This window comes from Gymnoscopelus braueri, assembly GCF_963280865.1.
Source record: "Gymnoscopelus braueri genome assembly, chromosome: 10".
Lineage (NCBI taxonomy): Eukaryota > Metazoa > Chordata > Actinopteri > Myctophiformes > Myctophidae > Gymnoscopelus > Gymnoscopelus braueri.
In genome coordinates this window covers 10,734,105-10,754,602 of record NC_137611.1, presented here as the reverse complement: position 1 = coordinate 10,754,602, position 20,498 = coordinate 10,734,105, and the positions used below count along the sequence as shown (strand labels likewise).

At 41.4% G+C, this 20,498-nt stretch overlaps 2 protein-coding genes across 2 annotated transcripts in view; both read left to right on the top strand.

Annotated features, from left to right (window-relative positions):
• Positions 1-20,498, top strand: part of sirt6 (sirtuin 6) — a 372,587-nt gene that overhangs the window by 176,541 nt on the left and 175,548 nt on the right. The window lies entirely within an intron of this gene.
• The window catches only part of LOC308093353 (protein unc-13 homolog A-like), a gene marked incomplete at both ends in the record, with an annotated part of 78,909 nt that continues 68,871 nt past the window's right edge, over positions 10,461-20,498 (top strand). The window contains one exon of the mRNA XM_080439688.1: positions 10,461-10,482. Within this exon, the coding sequence (XP_080295814.1) occupies positions 10,461-10,482 (22 nt within the window). The remainder of the gene's footprint in view (positions 10,483-20,498) is intronic.

The window sequence follows — 20,498 nt, the reverse complement described above, 5'->3', positions numbered from 1 at the left end:
AATCTATTTGTGATTGATAACTGGTAATTTTAGGTAGTTTTTTAATGTTTGCGGAATATTAACTTTCAAGCCGCGGAATCAGGATTGTTGTCCACGGAATCGAGACTTTTTCTCCGGAATCCTCAGGTGACTATCTAGGACAGGTCTTAGAGAAATGTTACATAGCTTTTCGGATGATTGACACACAATTACAATTTGAAGATCATCATGAACGAGAATTTCTGCTGTAAACTCTGAACTGTAATCTCTACAGTTCACTGCAGGCAACACTTTGGTCCACAAATAAGATATCTCTGAATCAACTGGATGGATTGACATGGAATTTGTTTTATACCTTCATGCTTCAAGGGGGATGAACCCTATTATGATTGACCCCATGACCTACCCTAAAACCAACCTTTTCACTCTCACACAAGATAGCTTTTCTAAAAATAGAATGAGCGGATTATCAGGAAACGTATTAAGTTTGGCCAGAAATAACATATCTCAAAAAACTACTCCTGGGTAGTTGCATGGAATGGGGTCTGCTAGTGGAGCTTTTAGACTCTTGTTCTCAAATAAAATGTGTGTAGTTCTGTCACCTGAACTTTCATGAGTTAAAGGTACAGAATGAAGACACTGGTGAAACAGAAAACATTATGACAAGCTTGAAGACTAGGTTGGGGACAAGGTTAGTTGTTGTTCAAAACTTAATCTTCACATTCAAATAAAGGTTTTGAACTTTTCAACAACAAATGTCACATTCTGTTGGACTTACTTGAAGTGACACAGCTTTACAAATAATTAAGTGTAATTATCACAGGGCCGCTTCTCCCTACACGCACACTACGCAGGCTGCGTGGGGCCCCGCCCCACACAGGGCCCCTACCCGCCGGAAAAAAAAAAGAAAGAAAAAAAACGAACCCAATCCGCCCAGAACCGCAAAAAAAAAATCGCGGGGATGTATTTAAACAGGTCAACAGAGACAGTAGCTCCAAACACAAGAGTGAAGAGCTTTAGAATGACTGCATCCAGATACGGAGCCGCAATGGTGTCATTTGTGGGCTTGTTGTTACTAGGCTGCCTGTCATGTGCAGAGGCAAGGGGAGACATTGTAGATGAGGTTAGCTTGAATGAGATTCCACAGCAGCTTGTTAATAGAGCAGGAAGGATCAGTGGTGTTCACACTGCCCCACAGGGAGACAAAGCAGCAGACTCTACCTTCACCCAACAAACCTGCCAGCCTGACATCCATGCTGTGCTGAGAGAGATGACTGCTCTGATGACAGAGCAGAGGATCCAACTGCAAGCAACCACGGACAGACTCAAGGACAGCGAAAGTCTGATTAAAGGTATTTCTATTGATTACATTGTACATTGTACGGTGTGTGCAACTAAGTACTTTTGCTAAAATATTTTACTGCTCTGATGACAGTGCTGCAAGTTGATTTGCAACAGACCCAGCGAGAGCAACAAGCAACCCAGCAGGAGCTAAGAGCAGTGAGGGACAGTGGAAGTCTGATGAAAGGTAATTCTATTGACTATATATTATGTAACAGTTTTGGTTAAGTATTTTCAAACGTGACTGTTCATGATGTTATATTATTTTTTCCAAGCTTCTCTTGAAACCATTGAAGCCAGATCGAATAACACAGACCATGAGGTGCAGTTTCTACAGAAGCAGAATGAAGGTAAGGAAGAAAAATATACACTTCTATGTTTTGATTTATTGATTGAATACTTTATTAGACAGAAATGTAAACAGCACAAGGTAAAGTCAGACATTGGGCTAAAAGGATAACACAAAAAAGTCTTGGGGACTTATTTCCATTGTGGTCCATTCAATTCATCAACATAGCATAACAATAACACCAAAATGCTTATCACTATAAGTACAAAGTAGAAATGGGGAAAAAAGAAAAAATGTCAGCAGTGAATGCCACTCCTTTCTAAAGGAAAAGTGAGGTTACCTTCCCTTGTGGTCTCCTTAAAGATGGATTTTCAGCCCTATTTCTTTAAGGGATGGTGTCAGGGCATTGCTCTATAGATGGGTTTGTTTTGGGAGGTCTGAAGCAGGTTTTAAGTGACAATACCGAGAGGTGCAAGCATAGTCAAAGTGGCATTGAATGAGGGCTATGGCAAGGGTCTTGAGAGCACTTTTGTTGACAAAAAAGGACATTCTGCCCAAAAATCTTGTTTTTCGATTGACTTTTTTTTTTTATCACTTTTGATTTTTTTTTGATTTTTTCACCTGTCAGTTAGTTGTCAAGCATACAGCCCAAATAGGTAACCTCTTCTTTGCTTGAGATTACGTCAACTCTGACCTTGAAATAATTTGCAATTACATTACTGAGGGAATGTTAGGACCCAAAAAGAATGGATTCTGTTTTGCCAAGGTGTAATGACAGTTTGTTATTGGAAAGCCAAGTACGGATTTTACTGAGTTAAAAACTGAGAGCTTCCTCAACTTGCATTTTGTCCTCACCCGAGACCAGGAGCGCTGAGTCATTAGCGAACAAGAACAATTTGCAGTTACAGGCTGCTTTCATGTCCTTCATGTATAGAAGGAACAGTAACGGCCCTATTATGCTTCCTTGGGGAACCCTGCAGTTCACTGGGAGGGACGAGGACATGGTTCCATTGATGTCAACCACTTGTTCTCTTCCCTCAAGGTAGAATTTCATCTTGTTTGCAGATGTGTTATCAAAACCGATCGCCTTCAGCTTATTCAGTAGAATTGAACGATTGACAGTGTCAAATTCCATTTGGAGGTCCAGCATGACCATGCCGCAACATTTTCCCGAGTCTACTTCATGTTTGATGTGGTCCGTCAAATGCAGTAGTAGGCATGTGTCAGTGGAGTGGGATGTTCTGAAGCCGGATTGGAATTCAAAGAGCAGTTTTCGTTCGTCGGGGTAGCTGTTGATCTGTTCATGAATTAAATGAGTATGTTCAAACTGTACATACTAATCTGCATGAATAATTATTATTCCATTACATGTTGTGTGTTTTACAGTCAAACAAGTGGCTTTCTCAGCCTCACTTTTGGCATCTGGAAGTGGGCACACAGGACCTTACAATGTTCAGACTATCCTGACCTACAGACATGTCATCACCAATGTTGGTAATGGATATAATCCAAACACCGGTATGATTAATCATAAACAATGCATAAAAGATCGTGCAAACTGTAAATGGTTACATATTATATTTTTCACTCATGGTATTATAAGACATACAGTGAAAAGTCAAACTAAATCAATGTATTTTCCCAACACAGGTTTCTTCTCTGCACCAGTAAAAGGTGTCTACCAGTTCAGTTTCTTCGTCTATGGTCACGGAGGAAGTAGTCCCATTTCAGCTGCATTGTTCAAAAATGGCCAGCATGAAGTTATTGCCTATGACGTTCAACCTACACATTATGCAAGTGCATCTAATGGAGCCTCACTGCTGCTAGAGTCAGGGGATGTAGTTTATTTGAAACTCTGGGCTAATGCAAGGATATATGACGATCAAAATCACGTTAGTACATTCAGTGGCCACCTGCTGTTTACGGTGTGAGGAAGAGAAATCTGTTTCACAGGAACATCCATTTAATGTTAAACATCCTGTTAATGCTGTATTCTATCATCATCCACCCAACTGAATTGAGTTGGTCATCAAAGCCAGGGGCTTATGGTGACCAGTCAGTGCAAGCCAAAGTGCCACCATAAACTGTCACTATTTGAGTGAGTGAGTGAGTGAGTGAGTGAGTGAGTGAGTGAGTAAGTGATGTGGTTGCGTAAGGACTTCCATGCATGTCAACTAGCCTGGAATGATCAAGACATAAAATCCAGAACATACTAAATGTGCATCACTTCTTATAGCACTCTATTATAGGACAGAGTTCTCTTAAACGATAAATACTTTTTAATTGTTCAATATTTCTTTCAATTTGCCAATTGTATTGTTACTTTTTTTCTCACTGTTTCTGTTGTGTTTTATAAAGTGTTTATTTATTCCTAAATTGATTTACAGTCTCAATAATTTGATGTATTCTGGAAAACGCTTTGAAAACCACCACGGTATACAAATAAACTTGTTTAAATGATAATGGTGTTTATTATTATTATTTCACGACTGTCTATAAACCCAGTAAATATTCTGTACATATTCTATTAAAGAAATATATTTCCTGTCACATTTACCCAAATCAACACAAGAACACTGAGGGACAGTTTAGTATGAAAACTATGGTGTTTGTGAAATAATTGAAAGCAGTGTTATAAATGAATGATGTGGCCGTTTTGAAACAATTCAGCTCCTGTGGGACCCATTAGTAAAAACCCTGACATGGTAATGAACAAATGAGTGAGTACGGAGTGATATAGATGGTCAAATATTTAGATATCTATTAAGAGCTTACTGTACACCACTCTACACTGCCCACTTGTGGTCAAGTTACAAAAAAGCAAGTTTTCAGAAACTCCAAGCCTATACTGATGCCATGATAATTTTACTCAGGAGAACTAGATGGTGCAGAACTGTGCGAGTTTCACCTCTGAACACCTAAGTACTTTCATGAGCTCAACGTACAGAATGAAGACACTGCTTGTTGACACGGAAAACCTTGTGACTAGGTCACAAAGTTTTTTTTTTTTTTTTTATAAAACATTTTTTTCTCTCCCATTTTAGGATTATTACGGTAATTTCCGGGTCGTGCGGCCCAATTATTAGTTACGTTACTGTTGGGCTGGGACGTTTTTCAGCAGTGGCGTAATTTACATAGGGTTGCTGGGTTAAAACGCGCGCCCCCCCCCCCCCCCCCGTTGACAAAACCAAACCCCCCGCCCCCCGTTGCCAAAACGGTGGGCCGGTTCGGAAAATCCCAGAGCTGAATTTTGGTCCCAGCACGCCCCTGGGCGGGGATGTATTTAAACAGGTCAACGGAGACAGTAGCTCCAAACACAAGAGTGAAGAGCTTTAGAATGACTGCATCCAGATACGGAGCCACAATGGTGTCATTTGTGGGCTTGTTGTTACTAGGCTACCTGTCATGTGCAGAGGCAAGGGGAGACACTGTAGATGAGGTTAGCTTGAATGAGATTCCACAGCAGCTTGTTAATAGAGCAGGAAGGATCAGTGGTGTTCACACTGACCCACAGGGAGACAAAGCAGCAGACTCTACCTTCACCCAACAAACCTGCCAGCCTGACATCCATGCTGTGCTGAGAGACATGACTGCTCTGATGACAGAGCAGAGGATCCAGCTGCAAGCAACCATGGACAGACTCAAGGACAGCGAAACTCTGATTAAAGGTACTTATATTGATACATGTGTAATAAAGACTTTAGCTGAAAAATAGTTTTTTACAAAAGTGTTTTAAAACATGACTGCTAAATGATTACAGAGCAGCAAATCCAGCTTCAAGGAACCATGGACAGACTAAGTGACAGTGAAAGTCTAATTAAAGGTATTTCAATTGACTGCATTGTACGTGTACATACATACTTGCGCTGAAATATTTTACAAACATGTTTGCAAACATTACTGTTCCGATGACAGCGCTGCAAGTTGATCTACAACAGACCCAGCAGGAGCTACGAGCAGCATTGGACAGACTCACGGACAGTGACTGTCTGATTAAAGGTATTTCTATTGGCAACATTGTACGTGTGTAACTACATACCGTTGCTGAATTATTTTACGGAAGAATTTTCAAACATGACTATTTTAATGTATTCTCAGGTTCTCTTGAAACCATTGAAGCCAGATCGAATGCTACAGAGCTGGAGGTACAGTTTCTACAGATGCAGAATGAAGGTAAGGCAGAAAACTGTATATGTGTGTATTTATAGACCCGTACTGTACTACATAAATGTTTATTTATCCTATTATTTCATGTCACATGTGTTTTACAGTCAAACAAGTGGCTTTCTCAGCGTCAATTTTGGCATCTGGAGATGGAGATACAGGACCTTACAATGTTCACACTATCCTGATCTACAGACATGTCTTCACTAATGTTGGTAATGGATATAATCCAAACACGGGTATGATGAATCATAAATAATGCATAAAAGTGCAATAATGCATAAAAGATCATGATCATGTTCGTCAGTTCTTGTGAATTGCATTAGTTCATGGTTGTATTACAAGTAGTTTGACAGAAAGTTTCACTTTCTGTCAAACTAAATTAATGTGTTTTCCAAACACAGGTTTCTTCATCGCACCAGTGAAAGGTGTCTACCTGTTCAGTTTATTCCTCTATGGTCACGGAGGAGGTCCTGGCGTTGGAGCTGCATTGTTTAAAAATGGCCAGCATGTAGTTCTTGCCTATGGACATCAGCCTACTGCTACGGTTAACCCATCTAATGGAGCATCACTTCTGCTGGAGGCAGGGGATGTAGTTTATGTGAAACTATGGCATAATTCATGGATACACGACGATCAACATCACCTTAGTACATTCAGTGGTCACCTGCTGTTTACAGTGTGAGGAAGAGAAATAAATTTCACAGCATCCATGACTGTTAATATTGTATTGTATTCTATCATCATCAACCTAACTTAAGTTTGCGATTTATCCAGCCAGGAGTTTGTGCTGATTGGTCAGCTGCCATATCAGCCCTAGGGGTTACAGTATACAGCAACTGACCAGTCAGTGCAAGCCAAAGTGCCATGTCGTTAGCCTCATAGCATAATTGCCTAACTCATATTTTGAAGTCATGTTTATCAAGAGAAACCAGCACTCAGAGCAGATCAGTCTTGACTTGTTGATTCATCCTGCATTTTATTGCCTACAGTATGTTATCAGAATGCTTGTTACATTCTAAATCGTTTCTGCCTAAGTCAAAAAGTTAGCCTCATAATTGCCAAGTAATTGTTTGAATATAACAAGCATTCTGATAGGCTGAGGACATAGGCATGCAATCATAACCATAATCAGCTTTATTGTCACATCGCAGGTTTACATAAGTAAAAAGGTGGGTGAAATTCGTTTTTGTGCATAGTTCCCATCATATCGTTATTTTATTTTCCATAGAAAAAAAGAAAGGGTGCGTGAGCATAGCAGCAGATGTATACTGTACATGATATACTTATGGACGTTAGTGAGGGACCAGGGTGCTACAAAAATACACAAAAAAGACAAAGTCAGTGCGTTGTACATGGGATTAAGGTGCAAAATGTCAGTGCGTGTCGACCGCATAATCCACATAAGGTAGACTGACACTGGTATAATCCGCAAGTAGGTCCATGAGGAAGAGCAAAAGTCTGAGACCAGCCTGACGACACCACCTGTCATCAGGCAGCCGGGTGAAAACTGTTCCAGAACCTGGTAGTGCTGCTCTTGATACTGCGGTAGGCCCCCTTGCCCGGCCACGGTCGTTGTAGTAGGGGGTTGAACAGTTTGTGACTTGGGTGGTGCTTGTCCTTGATGATTTTCTCGGGCAGTACAGTTTCCATACCAGCCTGTAACACAGCCTGGTATGCCTGGTTCAAACAATTCCCATTTGACCTCCTCCTCGATGTGTACTCCGAGGAACTTGAACTCACTGACAGTTCCACACAATGAAGCAGCAGTGTTAGGAGAGTAGATTTAAGCAGAAATGTTAATTTGGCCAAAAGATTACTTAGGCAATTATGCTGTGAGGCTAACGATGTCAAACATGGAATAACAGCCAGGAATGATCAAGACATAACATCCAGAACATCAAAAAATTACATCACTTCTTAAAGCACACTATTATAAGAAATTGTTTTCTTACATTATGCATTGTTTAATTTGATCAATATTTCATATATTATGCTTTCTTAAAAAAAAAAATATTGCTACCCCCATTGTGTTTTTATAGTGTTTATTTACTCACAAACTGATTTACAGCCTCATTCATTTGATGTATTCTGGAAAACACTTTGTAACTGCAGCTTTGAAAAGCTCAGCGTTATACAAATAAACATGTTGATTATAATGATGTTCATTATTATGTCACAAGTTCACAACTGTCTATAAACCCAGTAAATATGCTGTACATAATCTATAGTAAAGAAATATAGTTCCTGTTGCATTGACCCAAATAATTGTTTGTTTTTCTATGGACCATGAGTCTGTAATAAAGACCTTCATTCATTCATTCAAATACAAGTGATGGTCAACAATAATACGTTATTATTGATGGTTATTATTAATAACCATCAAACAGTATACAGTGTGAGGAAAATAATACATTTCACTGCATATGAACATCAAGCCCATTTTGTAAGTTCATCTAATGGAGCCTCTCTTCTGCTGGAGGCAGCGGACGTAGTCTATGTGAAACTCAGGGCTAATGCATGGATATATGACGATCAAGAACACTATAGTACGTTCAGTGGTCACCTGCTGTTTACAGTGTGAGGAAGATAAATCTATTTCAACATCCAGCAGTGGATGATTTGGTGAAATTCAGAGCGAGGCACACCAACAAGACTTTAATATACAGATTCACAACCAAACAATACCATTATGTTACCTGAGGCAGTAATCAAATGTTATTTTCTTATTGCCTTTGTGATAAAAAAAATATATGTATGGGTATTTGATGCGTAAATTATCACTCAACCTGAGGCATGGCCATACCAGCCCTAAACAACTCGGACAATGATGTATTGTACGTACACCCGGTAATAATCTGTATACAGTATATTGTATATCATATTATATTGCATATCAGTGCATCATGTATATTGAAATATTCGATATTTTTTGGTAGTATTATGTCTGGCTGGTCCAGTTTCCTGTTGAAGCTCTTTGTGTGTTTTGTCATATTTCTGCACAGGATGTGCACAACAACCTATCCAGTTTGATTTGTTTTGTTACTTGTATAATAAAACATGATGATGACCTGTCAGATATGTGACTGTCTGCCAATCATTTGTAATCCTCTGCTTCATGTGCATTATTGTAGCTCAGTGAGGAGCAGAGGTCATGTTTTAGAGTCCTGATCACATGACTATGTCTCTGGTTCATCCATAATAATGCACTGTTAATGTTTTAAATGATAGATCATTTCATTTGTTTAAAATGTTGTTACATTTTCAAGAAATATAGAGTATGTGGCATAGTAATACCACCAAAAAATAAAAAACTTTCAAAAGAAAGCAAAAAACTGTGCATTCCCACAACATGTATTTGTATTTTATTTGGGGGAAGGACTAAAGAGGCTTTTGGTCTTATTTTAATCAGATATAATCCATCATTAATTATTAATTTACTAAACTGAAGCAAACCCTAACACCAACACAAGCCGATTTAAAACCTGTCATCGAAATGCAATTGATTTGTTTCACCATTACTCACTCAGACATTCAGCTCCACAGCTCCATCCTGTGGTGGGGGAGGGGAGTCATTGTTCCATTGTGTTGAACTCGACAAGATGCTCCTCCACACTAAACCCAGCAGATAGTAAGACACCATGCTGCTGGGACACTAGATACTCATAGTCCTGGAATGAGACATTTATTAGTCATAAATGGAAACAGCAGTAAAACCAGTGGTGTAAAAAGTACTGAAATATTTTACTTTAAGTAAAACTATCAATACAACATTGTAACTAACAATACTGTTAAGTAAAAAAAATTAAAAAAAAGTCTGTTATAAAACAAATCACATGAGTAAAAGTACAAAGGTTTTGGCATACAAATATACTCAAAGTACCAAATGTAAAAAAATATTCATTATGCAGTTTTCAAAATACATTAAGAACATTTGAAAATAGCCGAAGACTATGTAGCCTAATGTAGGTTTTGTAATAATGGGGTGAAACACGAAAGCCTGAGCACGAAAGCCCGATAAAATGACTCCAACCATGTTTGAAAGTGAAATATCCCTTTAAGTAAAACAAAAAAAGAAAGAAAAAAAATCTCATTGACACACACACACACACACACACACACACACACACACACACGCACACACACACACACACACGCACACACACACACACACACACACACACACACACACACACACACACACACACACACACACACACACACACACACACACACACACACACACACACACACGTACGTCACACTGCCACCCCCCACCCCCACCCCCCTCACTCTCTCTCGCCTGCTTCTCGTCAGCCGTGACGTCATGCGGAGCTGTCCTCTTGGATGTGGTGCTGAAACAAGATGGCTGTGCGCGCAATGAAAGGAGCGGAGGAGGTGTACAGCTGCTGCTGCTGCTACTGACTGACTGAGGCAATGCAGACCGAGTTACACCATCCTACTACCTACTATACCAACCTGCCCCGTGGAGGAGTACCAGCAACAGCTGCTGAGGAGAACAGGGCAGACAGCTAACCGTTAAAATGCTGGGGACTCGTTTGTTGCCTCGCCACTAGAGTGATATTTCAGGAGGGTTCTTTTTTTTTTGTATTTACACGCGGGACCAAAAGCAAACAAATCACGGAGGAGGAAGCGAGAGCTGCACACGCTATACTACAGAGCAGAGATGTCCCTGCTATGTGTGGGAGGTAAGAGAGCGTTTATTCTTCATTGTAGTCAATGCAGCATGCATCCATCTATCTATCTATCTATCTATCTATCTATCTATCTATCTATCTATCTATCTATCTATCTATCTATCTATCTATCTATCTATCTATCTATCTATCTATCTATCTATCTATCTGTGTGAGTGGGGAGGAAAGTGTGTCCTCCTATTACTGATAAGCATTGGCATTTTAATGCTGAATAGCCAATAATAATCTGCTCCACCTGGCACCAATGGTTGTTGTGACACGCTCCTCGGTTCCCTTGTACTTATTACTGGAAGAATTTAACTAGTGAGGCTTTACAGGCTACCATCATGTCCTATATACTGTATATAGTGTTGTATTGATTGTATGACCTTAAGAAAACGTCTTCTTGTCACGTTATAGCTGAATTAAGGAGGAACACACAGCCTACTACTATGAGCTCCTGACTGTGCCCAGAAAGCCCTAGGGATCTCCATGTAGGATATATATATATATATATATATATATATATATGTGTGTATATATCGATCTATATAAATATATCGTCTCTGTCGGGTGGAAACCTCCTACGTATGTCCAAAACTGTTACTTCTCGGGATTCAAATTCAAAAATAGCAAAAGCAGCAGATCTACAAGCTCAAAAAGCGTCGCTTCGCGCCACGTTTCCAGCTTGTAGATCAACTTCTGATGCTTTTGTATGACGCTGTAGGGCAAGTAGGGCGTTCATTTACCAAAAAAAAAAGACACCCAAGTTAAAATAGGGAGATAAGAGGTTTCTGCCCGACAGCAACGATGTGTGTGTGTGTGTGTGTGTGTGTGTGTGTGTGTGTGTGTGTGTGTGTGTGTGTGTGTGTGTGTGTGTGTGTGTGTGTGTGTGTGTGTGTGTGTGTGTGTGTGTGTGTGTGTGTGTGTGTTTCTGTGTTTCTGTGTCTATATGTACAGTACTAGAGAGAGAAAGAGAGAGAGAGATGGTGCTTTCCTCGGCCACGGTGTTGCGGGTGGTTTGCTCAGTGTCATCATCATGCGTTGCTCATTCATGCGTGGGCAGACACTGGAGGAAGCCCCCCTGCCTCGGCCCCCCCTGCCCGCCTGCCTGCCGCAACCACGGCTACAGTCGTGAGGGAATACTAGGGGATGGACGGGAGAGAGAGAGAGTGTGCGTGTGTGTGTGTGTGCGTGCTTGCGTGTGTGTGCACGGTGAGTGCGCGTCACCGCGATTCACCAACTGAGCGGGGGGTGCTTGACATTTACGCGACGAGATGCGTCATCATCCAAACCCCTCTCCCCACCTAAATATGACTAATAAGCAGCGTCCGGTAATGCTTTTAAGGAGCCCAATTACACACCCCCAAGGTCTGGTCCCTCCTCCCCCCCCCAACCCCCCCTACCCACCCACCCAGCCCGCCGGCGGGCAGGCCATTGATGTCATTGGGACGTGAGGCGGATATCCATTCATTCATAAATGCTGCCTGGCTGTCTGGCTGCTTGTGATACTTACTGACTGACTGACTGACTGACTGACTGACTGACTGACTGACTGACTGACTGCTTGTGATACTGACTGACTGACTGACTGACTCACTGACTGACTCACTGACTGACTGATTGTGATACAGACAGACAGACAGACAGACAGACAGACAGTAGGCTAGGCTACATCATTCAGACATGGAAAGTACATTAATCATCATATAGTTTTTTTTCTCCTTTACTTGAATTGGCTATTTCCATATGTTCATGCCGAGCTGTGAGCTTGTACATCTGATTTTTTTTAAAACATTTTTGAAAAATCTTGAAAGTGTAACACAAACACAAACACAAATCTTCTCTTCTGGGGGGTCCCTGCCCTGGCACAAAACATTTTCAGATGGGCTTGGGGGGGGGGGGTGGTCCACGGCCAAATACATATCATTTTGGGGGTCCTTGGCACAAAAAAGTTTGAGAACTACTGATTTAGAAGGCATTTGTAGAATGGGCCTCAGGTCTTAATGGGTTAACCTGTGGGCTGGGTTGAGAGCGTAATGCCTATGTCATCACTTCAGATGACCGCTTTGTGTGAGCCTGGGAATAGAAAGAAAGACAGAAGAAAGGAAGGAAAGAAAGAAAGAAAGAAAGAAAGAATAAATCATCTCCTCTTGTCCTTGGACCGGCTCTCCTGCCTTATTTAGTATTCTGAGCGTTAGAGTTGTCTGGGATTGTCTGTGTGGGCTGGGGCACTCCCCTATGAGTCACAGTGTGTGTGTGTGTGTGTGTGTGTGTGTGTGTGTGTGTGTGTGTGTGTGTGTGTGTGTGTGTGTGTGTGTGTGTGTGTGTGTGTGTGTGTGTGTGTGTGTGTGTGTGTGTGTGTGTGTGTGTGTGTGTGTGTGTGTGTGTGTGTGTGTGTGTGTGTGTGCAGGATGGACTGGGTTCTGTCACTGTGTGCTTACTGTGGAAAAACACCTTCAACCACTTAAAGCCTACACTATACCATGCTATTTTAACCAAACAGCTCAAATAGCCGATCTACAAACTCACAGCGCCGTCACGTTGTGAGCTTGTAGATCGGCTATTTTCGCCTAATGTTCACAGAGCGTCTTTTGCTCTTTGTTCGACGATTGTTCACCTGTTTTTTTGTTCGTCGAATGTTCACTTGTGTCCACGGGATGTTCAGCCATTTTGGCCGAATGTTGACCTATTTTCACAGAATAATGTATAATATCTATGACATGATGACCAGATTAGAAAGACCTTCCTTCGCTCTTTCTTTCTATTCCCAAGTTTATTCACCTGTTTCCTAGGCTGTGTTTTTTCCACTTTCTGTCGGATTTCATTGGATATCATTAGTCATCTGACCAGTTTCATTGGATTTCATTGGATCAAATCGACAGGAAGTGGAAAACACACAGGAAGTGGAAAGCCTAGGAAACAGGTGAATACAAAGCGGTCATCTGAAGAAGTGATGACATAGGCATTACGCTCTCAACCCAGCCCACAAGTTAACCCATTAAGACCGATTCTACAAATGCCTTCTAAATCAGTACTTCTCAAACTTTATTGTGCTATGGATACCCAAAATGATGGTTAAACCCTCAGGGGTCCTTGGGGGGGGTGGGGGGGGGTTCCAGGGTTCCCCAGCAAAATGTGTTAATATAGCATCACAATAATTGTAATAATAACTTTAACCTTTTATATGTATCTATTCAAAAAATAGCAGATATACAAGCTCATAGCGTGGTATCGAGTGCCGCGCTATGAGCTTGTAGATCTGCTATTTTTGAAAAATCGCGAAAGCTTGTGCAAATCTTTGAATATATAATTAAAGCAAACATTTGTAACTCAAATCTTTGCTTCTGGGGGTCCCTGGAACAAGATATTTTGAGATGGGGGTCCGCGGCCAAATACATATCATTTTGGGGGTCCCTACATGAAAAAGTTTGAGAACCACTGCTTTATAGACCAGCAGTAGTATTTTTGAAATAAATGATTTGACACACAGGGAGCCAGTGTAAAGATATATGCAGGGTGATATATGCTCCACTATGCTTGGTGTTACAGGACTTTGGTTCCATTTGTACACTCTCTGAGTTACAGACCCGTAATGGTCCATTTTGTCCCCTGGGTGGTCCCCAGACCCCACGTTGGGAACCAGTGCTCTATAGCCTACTGCAGTGGTTCCCAAACTGGCAGACCAGGGGGTCCCCAAATTATTTTGGGGGGGTCCCCAGATAATTAGCTTAAAGTGCAACATTGTTTCCTCTCTCAACAGTAAACAAACCAACATCATACAGTATACGTGTATACAGGGTATTCCTGCACATTTATAGTTACAATTTAATGACTTTTAAGACTTTTTAATACCAAATTGGCCACATTGTCAAATATTACGTAAGAAAGAGGCAAATATTGTGAACATTTGTGAGGTTGTTGTTTGGCTACTTTCACAATATTTACCTTTGGAACCGAGTCAAACTAAATGCCTACAATTCCCAGTCAGGGTGGGGGGTCCCCAGTTCAAATATGATTATTTTGGGGGGTCGCGGCCTGAACATGCAATGGAGTGCATTTGATTGATTGAATACTTTATTAGTCAAGAAATGTAAACAGTACAGTAAAACATCAGTCCTTAATACATGTCATGCCCCGAGAGGGACTTCAACGCTTCAACCATAGGGTTTAACCCATTAAGACGGGGAACGCATCTGTGTGTAACCACTTAAACCATTATTTTTATACTTTGGCTATTCAAAAATAGCAGATAATATACAAGCTCATAGCTTATAGATCTGCTATTTTTGAAAAATCGTGAAAATGTGTGCACATTTTTGAGTATATATATTTTTTAAAGGGAACATTTTTAACTCAAATCTTTGCTCCGTTGGGGAGGGGGTCCCTGGAACAACATATTTTGAGATGGGGGTCCGCGGCCAAATACATATAATTTTGGGGGTCCTTGACATGAAATTATTTTTGTTCCAAGGACCGGAAGCAAAGATTTGAGTTAAGAATGTAGTTTCAAAAAGATGTATATTCAAAGATTTGCAAAAAAAAATTGCAAGCAAGATCTACAAGTTCATAGCGCGGCACTCGTTGCCTTGTATATCTGCTATTTTTGAATAGCCCAAAGTATAAAATAATGTTTATAGGCTATAACTAAATCCTAAAATGACACAGATGCGTTCCCGGTCTTAATGGGTTTATGTAGTTAATGGTTTCAGGGCAGCCTGTGTTATTTCCCTTCATAAGCCTGTTTACGAGTTGTGTGCTTGCTTGTGTGCGTGGTAAGCGTGGTCCCTGTGTGTGTGTGTGTGTGTGTGTGTGTGTGTGTGTGTGTGTGTGTGTGTGTGCGTGTGCGTGTGCGTGTGCGTGTGTGCGTGCGTGCGTGTGTGTGTGTGTGTGTGTGTTTGTTTGACAGTAGCTAATGTTTTAGTGAGGGGAGCACACATCCCAGAGACTGATGGTTCAGTGTTATTAATATTATTATTATTATTATGCTGCCTCACATCCAATTCCTCCTACATTGATCCTCCTCGTTGTTCTGATGGATTTACCTACACTGTGTTTAGTACTATAGTGACTATAGGGCTGGGCTAATTAACTGAAAATATAAGAAGCTAGCTCCGTTGGCGGCGGAGTGGGTTGCCTGCCTGCCGGTCTGCCGAGCCGGAGACCGGGAGTTCGATTCCAGCTCGGTGCGCGAAATACTACATTTGGTGTCAGAAGTGGAGCGCCTCTCTCCTCTGGCCTCAGGCGCCGGTGTATCGGCCATGCGTGAGGAGTACGCGCTAGGATTCGAACCGCAGGAGTAGTGTAGGGACCCCACACAGTAGTGGCCCGGCCGTAACTCGCTCCTCTGAGGGAGCTAGCTCTCTTAGCATTGCCTGTTGCGTGCCGGACTGGTGAGTTGGCGTACCGGGTTCTATCCTAGCTCAGAAAGCTACAACATATATATATATATATATATACACACACACAATTCCTTTGTCGTTCTCCTCCTTACCAACCGCAGCCCGTAGGATTACAGCCGACTTACCTCTCCCGAACACGGGCCAATTGTGTCGGATGCACCACGGTACATTTGAACCCACAACCTCTGCGGTGGTGGGCAGGCACTTTACCACCGCGCCACCCGAGTGGCCTACATCCCTTTTCTTTTGACATTTTGACGTAACTTACAGATACACATTTAATGCTCTCTACTCTTCCTCCTGCCTTCTCACGCAGGACAATCTGAGTAGTTTAACTCTGACTTTAAACTAACCCTCTGGGCACACTGGTGCATTTATGTGCACACATACCATCCACTAATGTATTCAAACACACACACATTCTATACATTGTATACATACAGGAAGTACATCGTATACATACAGGAAGTACATTGTATACATACAGGAAGTACATTGTATACATACAGGAAGTACGTTCTATATATACAGGAAGTACGTTCTATACGTACAGGAAGTACATTGTTTACATACAGGAAGTACATTCTATACATACAGGAAGTACACCTGGGGTGCTATACATCCCATAATACTCTCAGAAGGCTGTCCTCAGTGGACCCAGTCACCATAGCAACGGCCAAAAGAGGGGAACGTTGACAGATTTATCCCGAGTCAGCAAGACATTCATTTCTTTCATCATTTACAGCCTCGCTCCTTTTTCCTCTCTCTCTTTTCTCTCTCTCTCTCTCTCTCTCTCTCTCTCTCTCTCTCTCTCTCTCTCTCTCTCTCTCTCTCTCTCTCTGTCCCCCCGTCTCTTTCCCTTCATCTCTCTCTCTTTGCCTTCATCTCTCTCTCTTTCCCTTCATCTCTCTCTCTTTCCCTTCATCTCTCTCTCTCTTTCCCTTCATCTCTCTCTCTTTCTCTTCATCTCTCTCTCTCTGTCCCCCTCTCTCTCTGTCTCCGTCTTTCTCTTCATCTCTTTTTCTATTCATCTCTCTCTCTCTCTTACACACACACATCTGCAGGTGTGGTGCTGAGCAGATATGAGTCACAATCCTACACACACACACACACACACACACACACACACACACACACACACACACACACACACACACACACACACACACACACACACACACACACACACACACACACACACACACACACACACACACACACACACACACACACACACACACCTGCACACACACACACACCTGCACCTGCACTTAAAACCTCATGCACGCACGCACGCTCACCCGCACAGAACCTGAACAAATGTGCCTTATTTATACTCTGACACTGTGGTGTTCCATAAATAGCTCTATCTATAAGCTCTGCACACCGCAACGCCCCACCGGCTATTTCCAGAGTGGCAGAATCTCCCTTTGAGATGAGTTTTACTCATGGATACATACATTGATTCCTGTCATGGTTTGACTTATCAACTATTACACCTGCTGAGAAGTGTTGACGGGCTGCAATTTCTTTTTGCTTAAAGGGATAGTTCACCCAAAAAAAACACCATTTCTAAGCCAATAATTTCATGACCAGTGGACCGGTAGGCAGCGGTTCCGGTAGGAGACACAAAGGAGACTCTTTGTGTCTCCTACCGGAACTGCTGCCGGTCATCAAATTATTGGCTCAGGAATGCGACAAAAACAAAAAAATATCCATGAATTGAAGTCTCCATGGGGTCATTTTGGGGGTGAACTATCCCTTTAAGGTTAGTACTAGAGCAGTGGTTCTTAAGGCCAAGGACCCCCAAATTGATATGTATTTCGCCACGGACCCCCATCTGAAAATGTTTTGTGCCAGGGATCCGCAGAAAAAAAGATTTGTGTTAGAAAAAAAATGTGAGCTTGTATATCTGCTATGTTTTGAATAGCCAGAGTATAAATGGATAAAGTGGTTAAAATGGTGATGCTATATTAACTGCTTTTGCTGGGGACCCTCTAAGACCCCTGGGGGGCTCCGGACCCCACTTTGAGAACCACTGTACTAGCGAACAGTTTACTGCAGTGTATGACCCCTCATTTCAATGGGATTTAATATCAATATCCACTCGTATAGCTCTCTGATGGATGCTTTTTCAGGACAGTTTTGAAAGAAGCCAGTGATTCACATTGTTTAATGGAGGTTGAGGTCAAGGCATTCCACATTACGGTGGCAGAGAATTTCCCTATGTACGTTTTGGGGGTACCAGGTAAGGGGCTAATATCCGGCTTGTAAATTGAGGCTATATAGGAAGTGTGACAGTTCATATGAATGGCCTGTAGTCTAGCTGTTTCACCGCTGCTGGTTGCAGAAGCAATTAGGCTGTATTCAAGCGGATGGGTTTTTGGCCAAACTTTACACTTGATTTTATTACCTTAACTCTCTCAGTGCCAGACTTATTTCTGGCCGTGTTTGCCCACTGCCGGCGATTTTTCGATTTTCTTACCTTTTTCAAGTAGTCACAGAATATTTATCTCCATTATGATCGATCCCCTGATGATTGCTAATCACTGAGGGTTTCACTGTGTGGTTTCACAAATGTCAACTAGGTCATCGCGACCTCGTTGACATTAATTCTCTGCCTTTGAAAATAGCATGTCTGGGCCAAAAATACATAGTATAAAAAAGTGCTCAGGAGCCGAGATACAACCTTTTTCAGTAATAAGTTAAACAAGAAGTGAATGGAGCAGCAAATCTTCGGATCACGATATCTTCGGTTCTGAACATTTAAAAAACAACAACTTGTGATTACTCGTTCTTGGCACTCAGGGCATTCAGAAAAATACTCTTGATAACTCGTTCTTGGCACTCAGAGAGTTAATAAACATTGCCATAAATACTATATGCTTCCAGACGCTAGTTTAAAGTCTTCTTTCAATCTCCATGAAATGCGTTTTAGTAAATTATGGTCCCATTTATTTTAAAATGAATGATAAAGTATGGTATGTTTCTAGGGTTTCTACTGGTTCTACCGAGTGAAGACCGCCCTCGGTGCGGGGTCAGCCAATAGCATTAATTTCCGTTTCCATTTCGGACCGGATATCAACTGGATATAGAAAGATTGCGGATTTGAAAATGCAAAATAGGCTTCATTTACTGTAGAAACCAATGCCATGACGCTGTCCATATTTTTTTTTACGGTTTATGGTACCAGGTTGTTGTCGCTCCCTCTAGTGTTGTGGGTGTCACTCACTTTGGAGAAGTAGCTAGACAGGTATGAGGGCACTGTCCCAAAATCCCCCCCAAAAAGGTGCATTTTCCATGATGCATAAAGGCACTCGGCAAGCGTCACAGCAATCCACAAAAGCGATTTAGAGACTTGACTTGATTTTGGTAAAAGAAATACGAGTAAACACAATATACAGTAACTTAAACCCAGGATATACTATAGGCTACACATAAACCGTAATAAAACACGTGTTTCCAATGTGGTCCTGCTACACACAATAAAAATAAATTGTTAAATAAATGACATAGCACTCGGCATGTCACATGAACTACAAAATATAAAGCACTGAAAACCATCTACAATCCCTGGCAAATTATCAAACCAATAAAAACGCACATCTAAAGTGCATCACTAGCATCACCACCAGCGAGTATAAAAGTGCACAGCCAAATCCAGATAATAGCAAGCAATCCAGACAGATGCTTTTGAGATATCTTGTTTGGGACCAAAAACGTTGGACAGATGGACGGACCAACACTGCTGTCCCAGGAGCCTTGCCGCCAGCGCGGCTAAATATATTTATGTCTTCAGACAGCGACCATATGGTCAGAGTACTATCCAATCACCCGCCCAGGTGTTGACTTATAAACTATGTATAAATATATATATATAAATATTTTTATGTTAAATATAGATTTCTGTGATGGCGTTGTAATGCCTGATTTTCACTTAGCTGCGTGCCCGAAAATAACAGATCTACAAGCTCACAACCGGATCGGCTATTTCTGCAGCGCGACACCCACACTCAACCAAGCATAAAATGACTCAGTACCTCCCTAACATTTTTGTCTAGTTTTTATTTGTTGACGAAATTGTCAATATATTTAGTCATAGTTTTAGTCATCATTGCTTAGTTTTTCTTTAGTTTTTAGTTGTGGCTACTCTACTCACTGTGAGGACAGACTGCTTGTCCATGGTCCTGAGATTATTTCAGCACCATGGACAGCAGCTGGAGCAAAAAAATTTGTTAAAGGAGCACTTCGTCAATTTATATGAACCATATCCTTATCCTCATTAATGCTCATTATAACAATTTACAATTTAGGCATTTAGCAGATGCTCTTTATGTTACAGTAAGCAAGGTAAACACATAGATAAACACGTAGGTTACATCAAGAGAGAAATACAAATATGCACATTGAAACTATAGACACTACAAGATGCCAGGTAAACAAAATAACCTGGCATCTGTCTAAATAACATGCTACCTAAAATGACCTTTGCATAAGATACTCGCTCTGCGTCTCATTTGTGGGCTGTGGACAGCACAGAAAACCTGTCCTGCTTACTAATTATTTGATTAATCGATAGGATAATTGCTGATAAAATCATGTGCAGCTACATGACGATACAGTGAT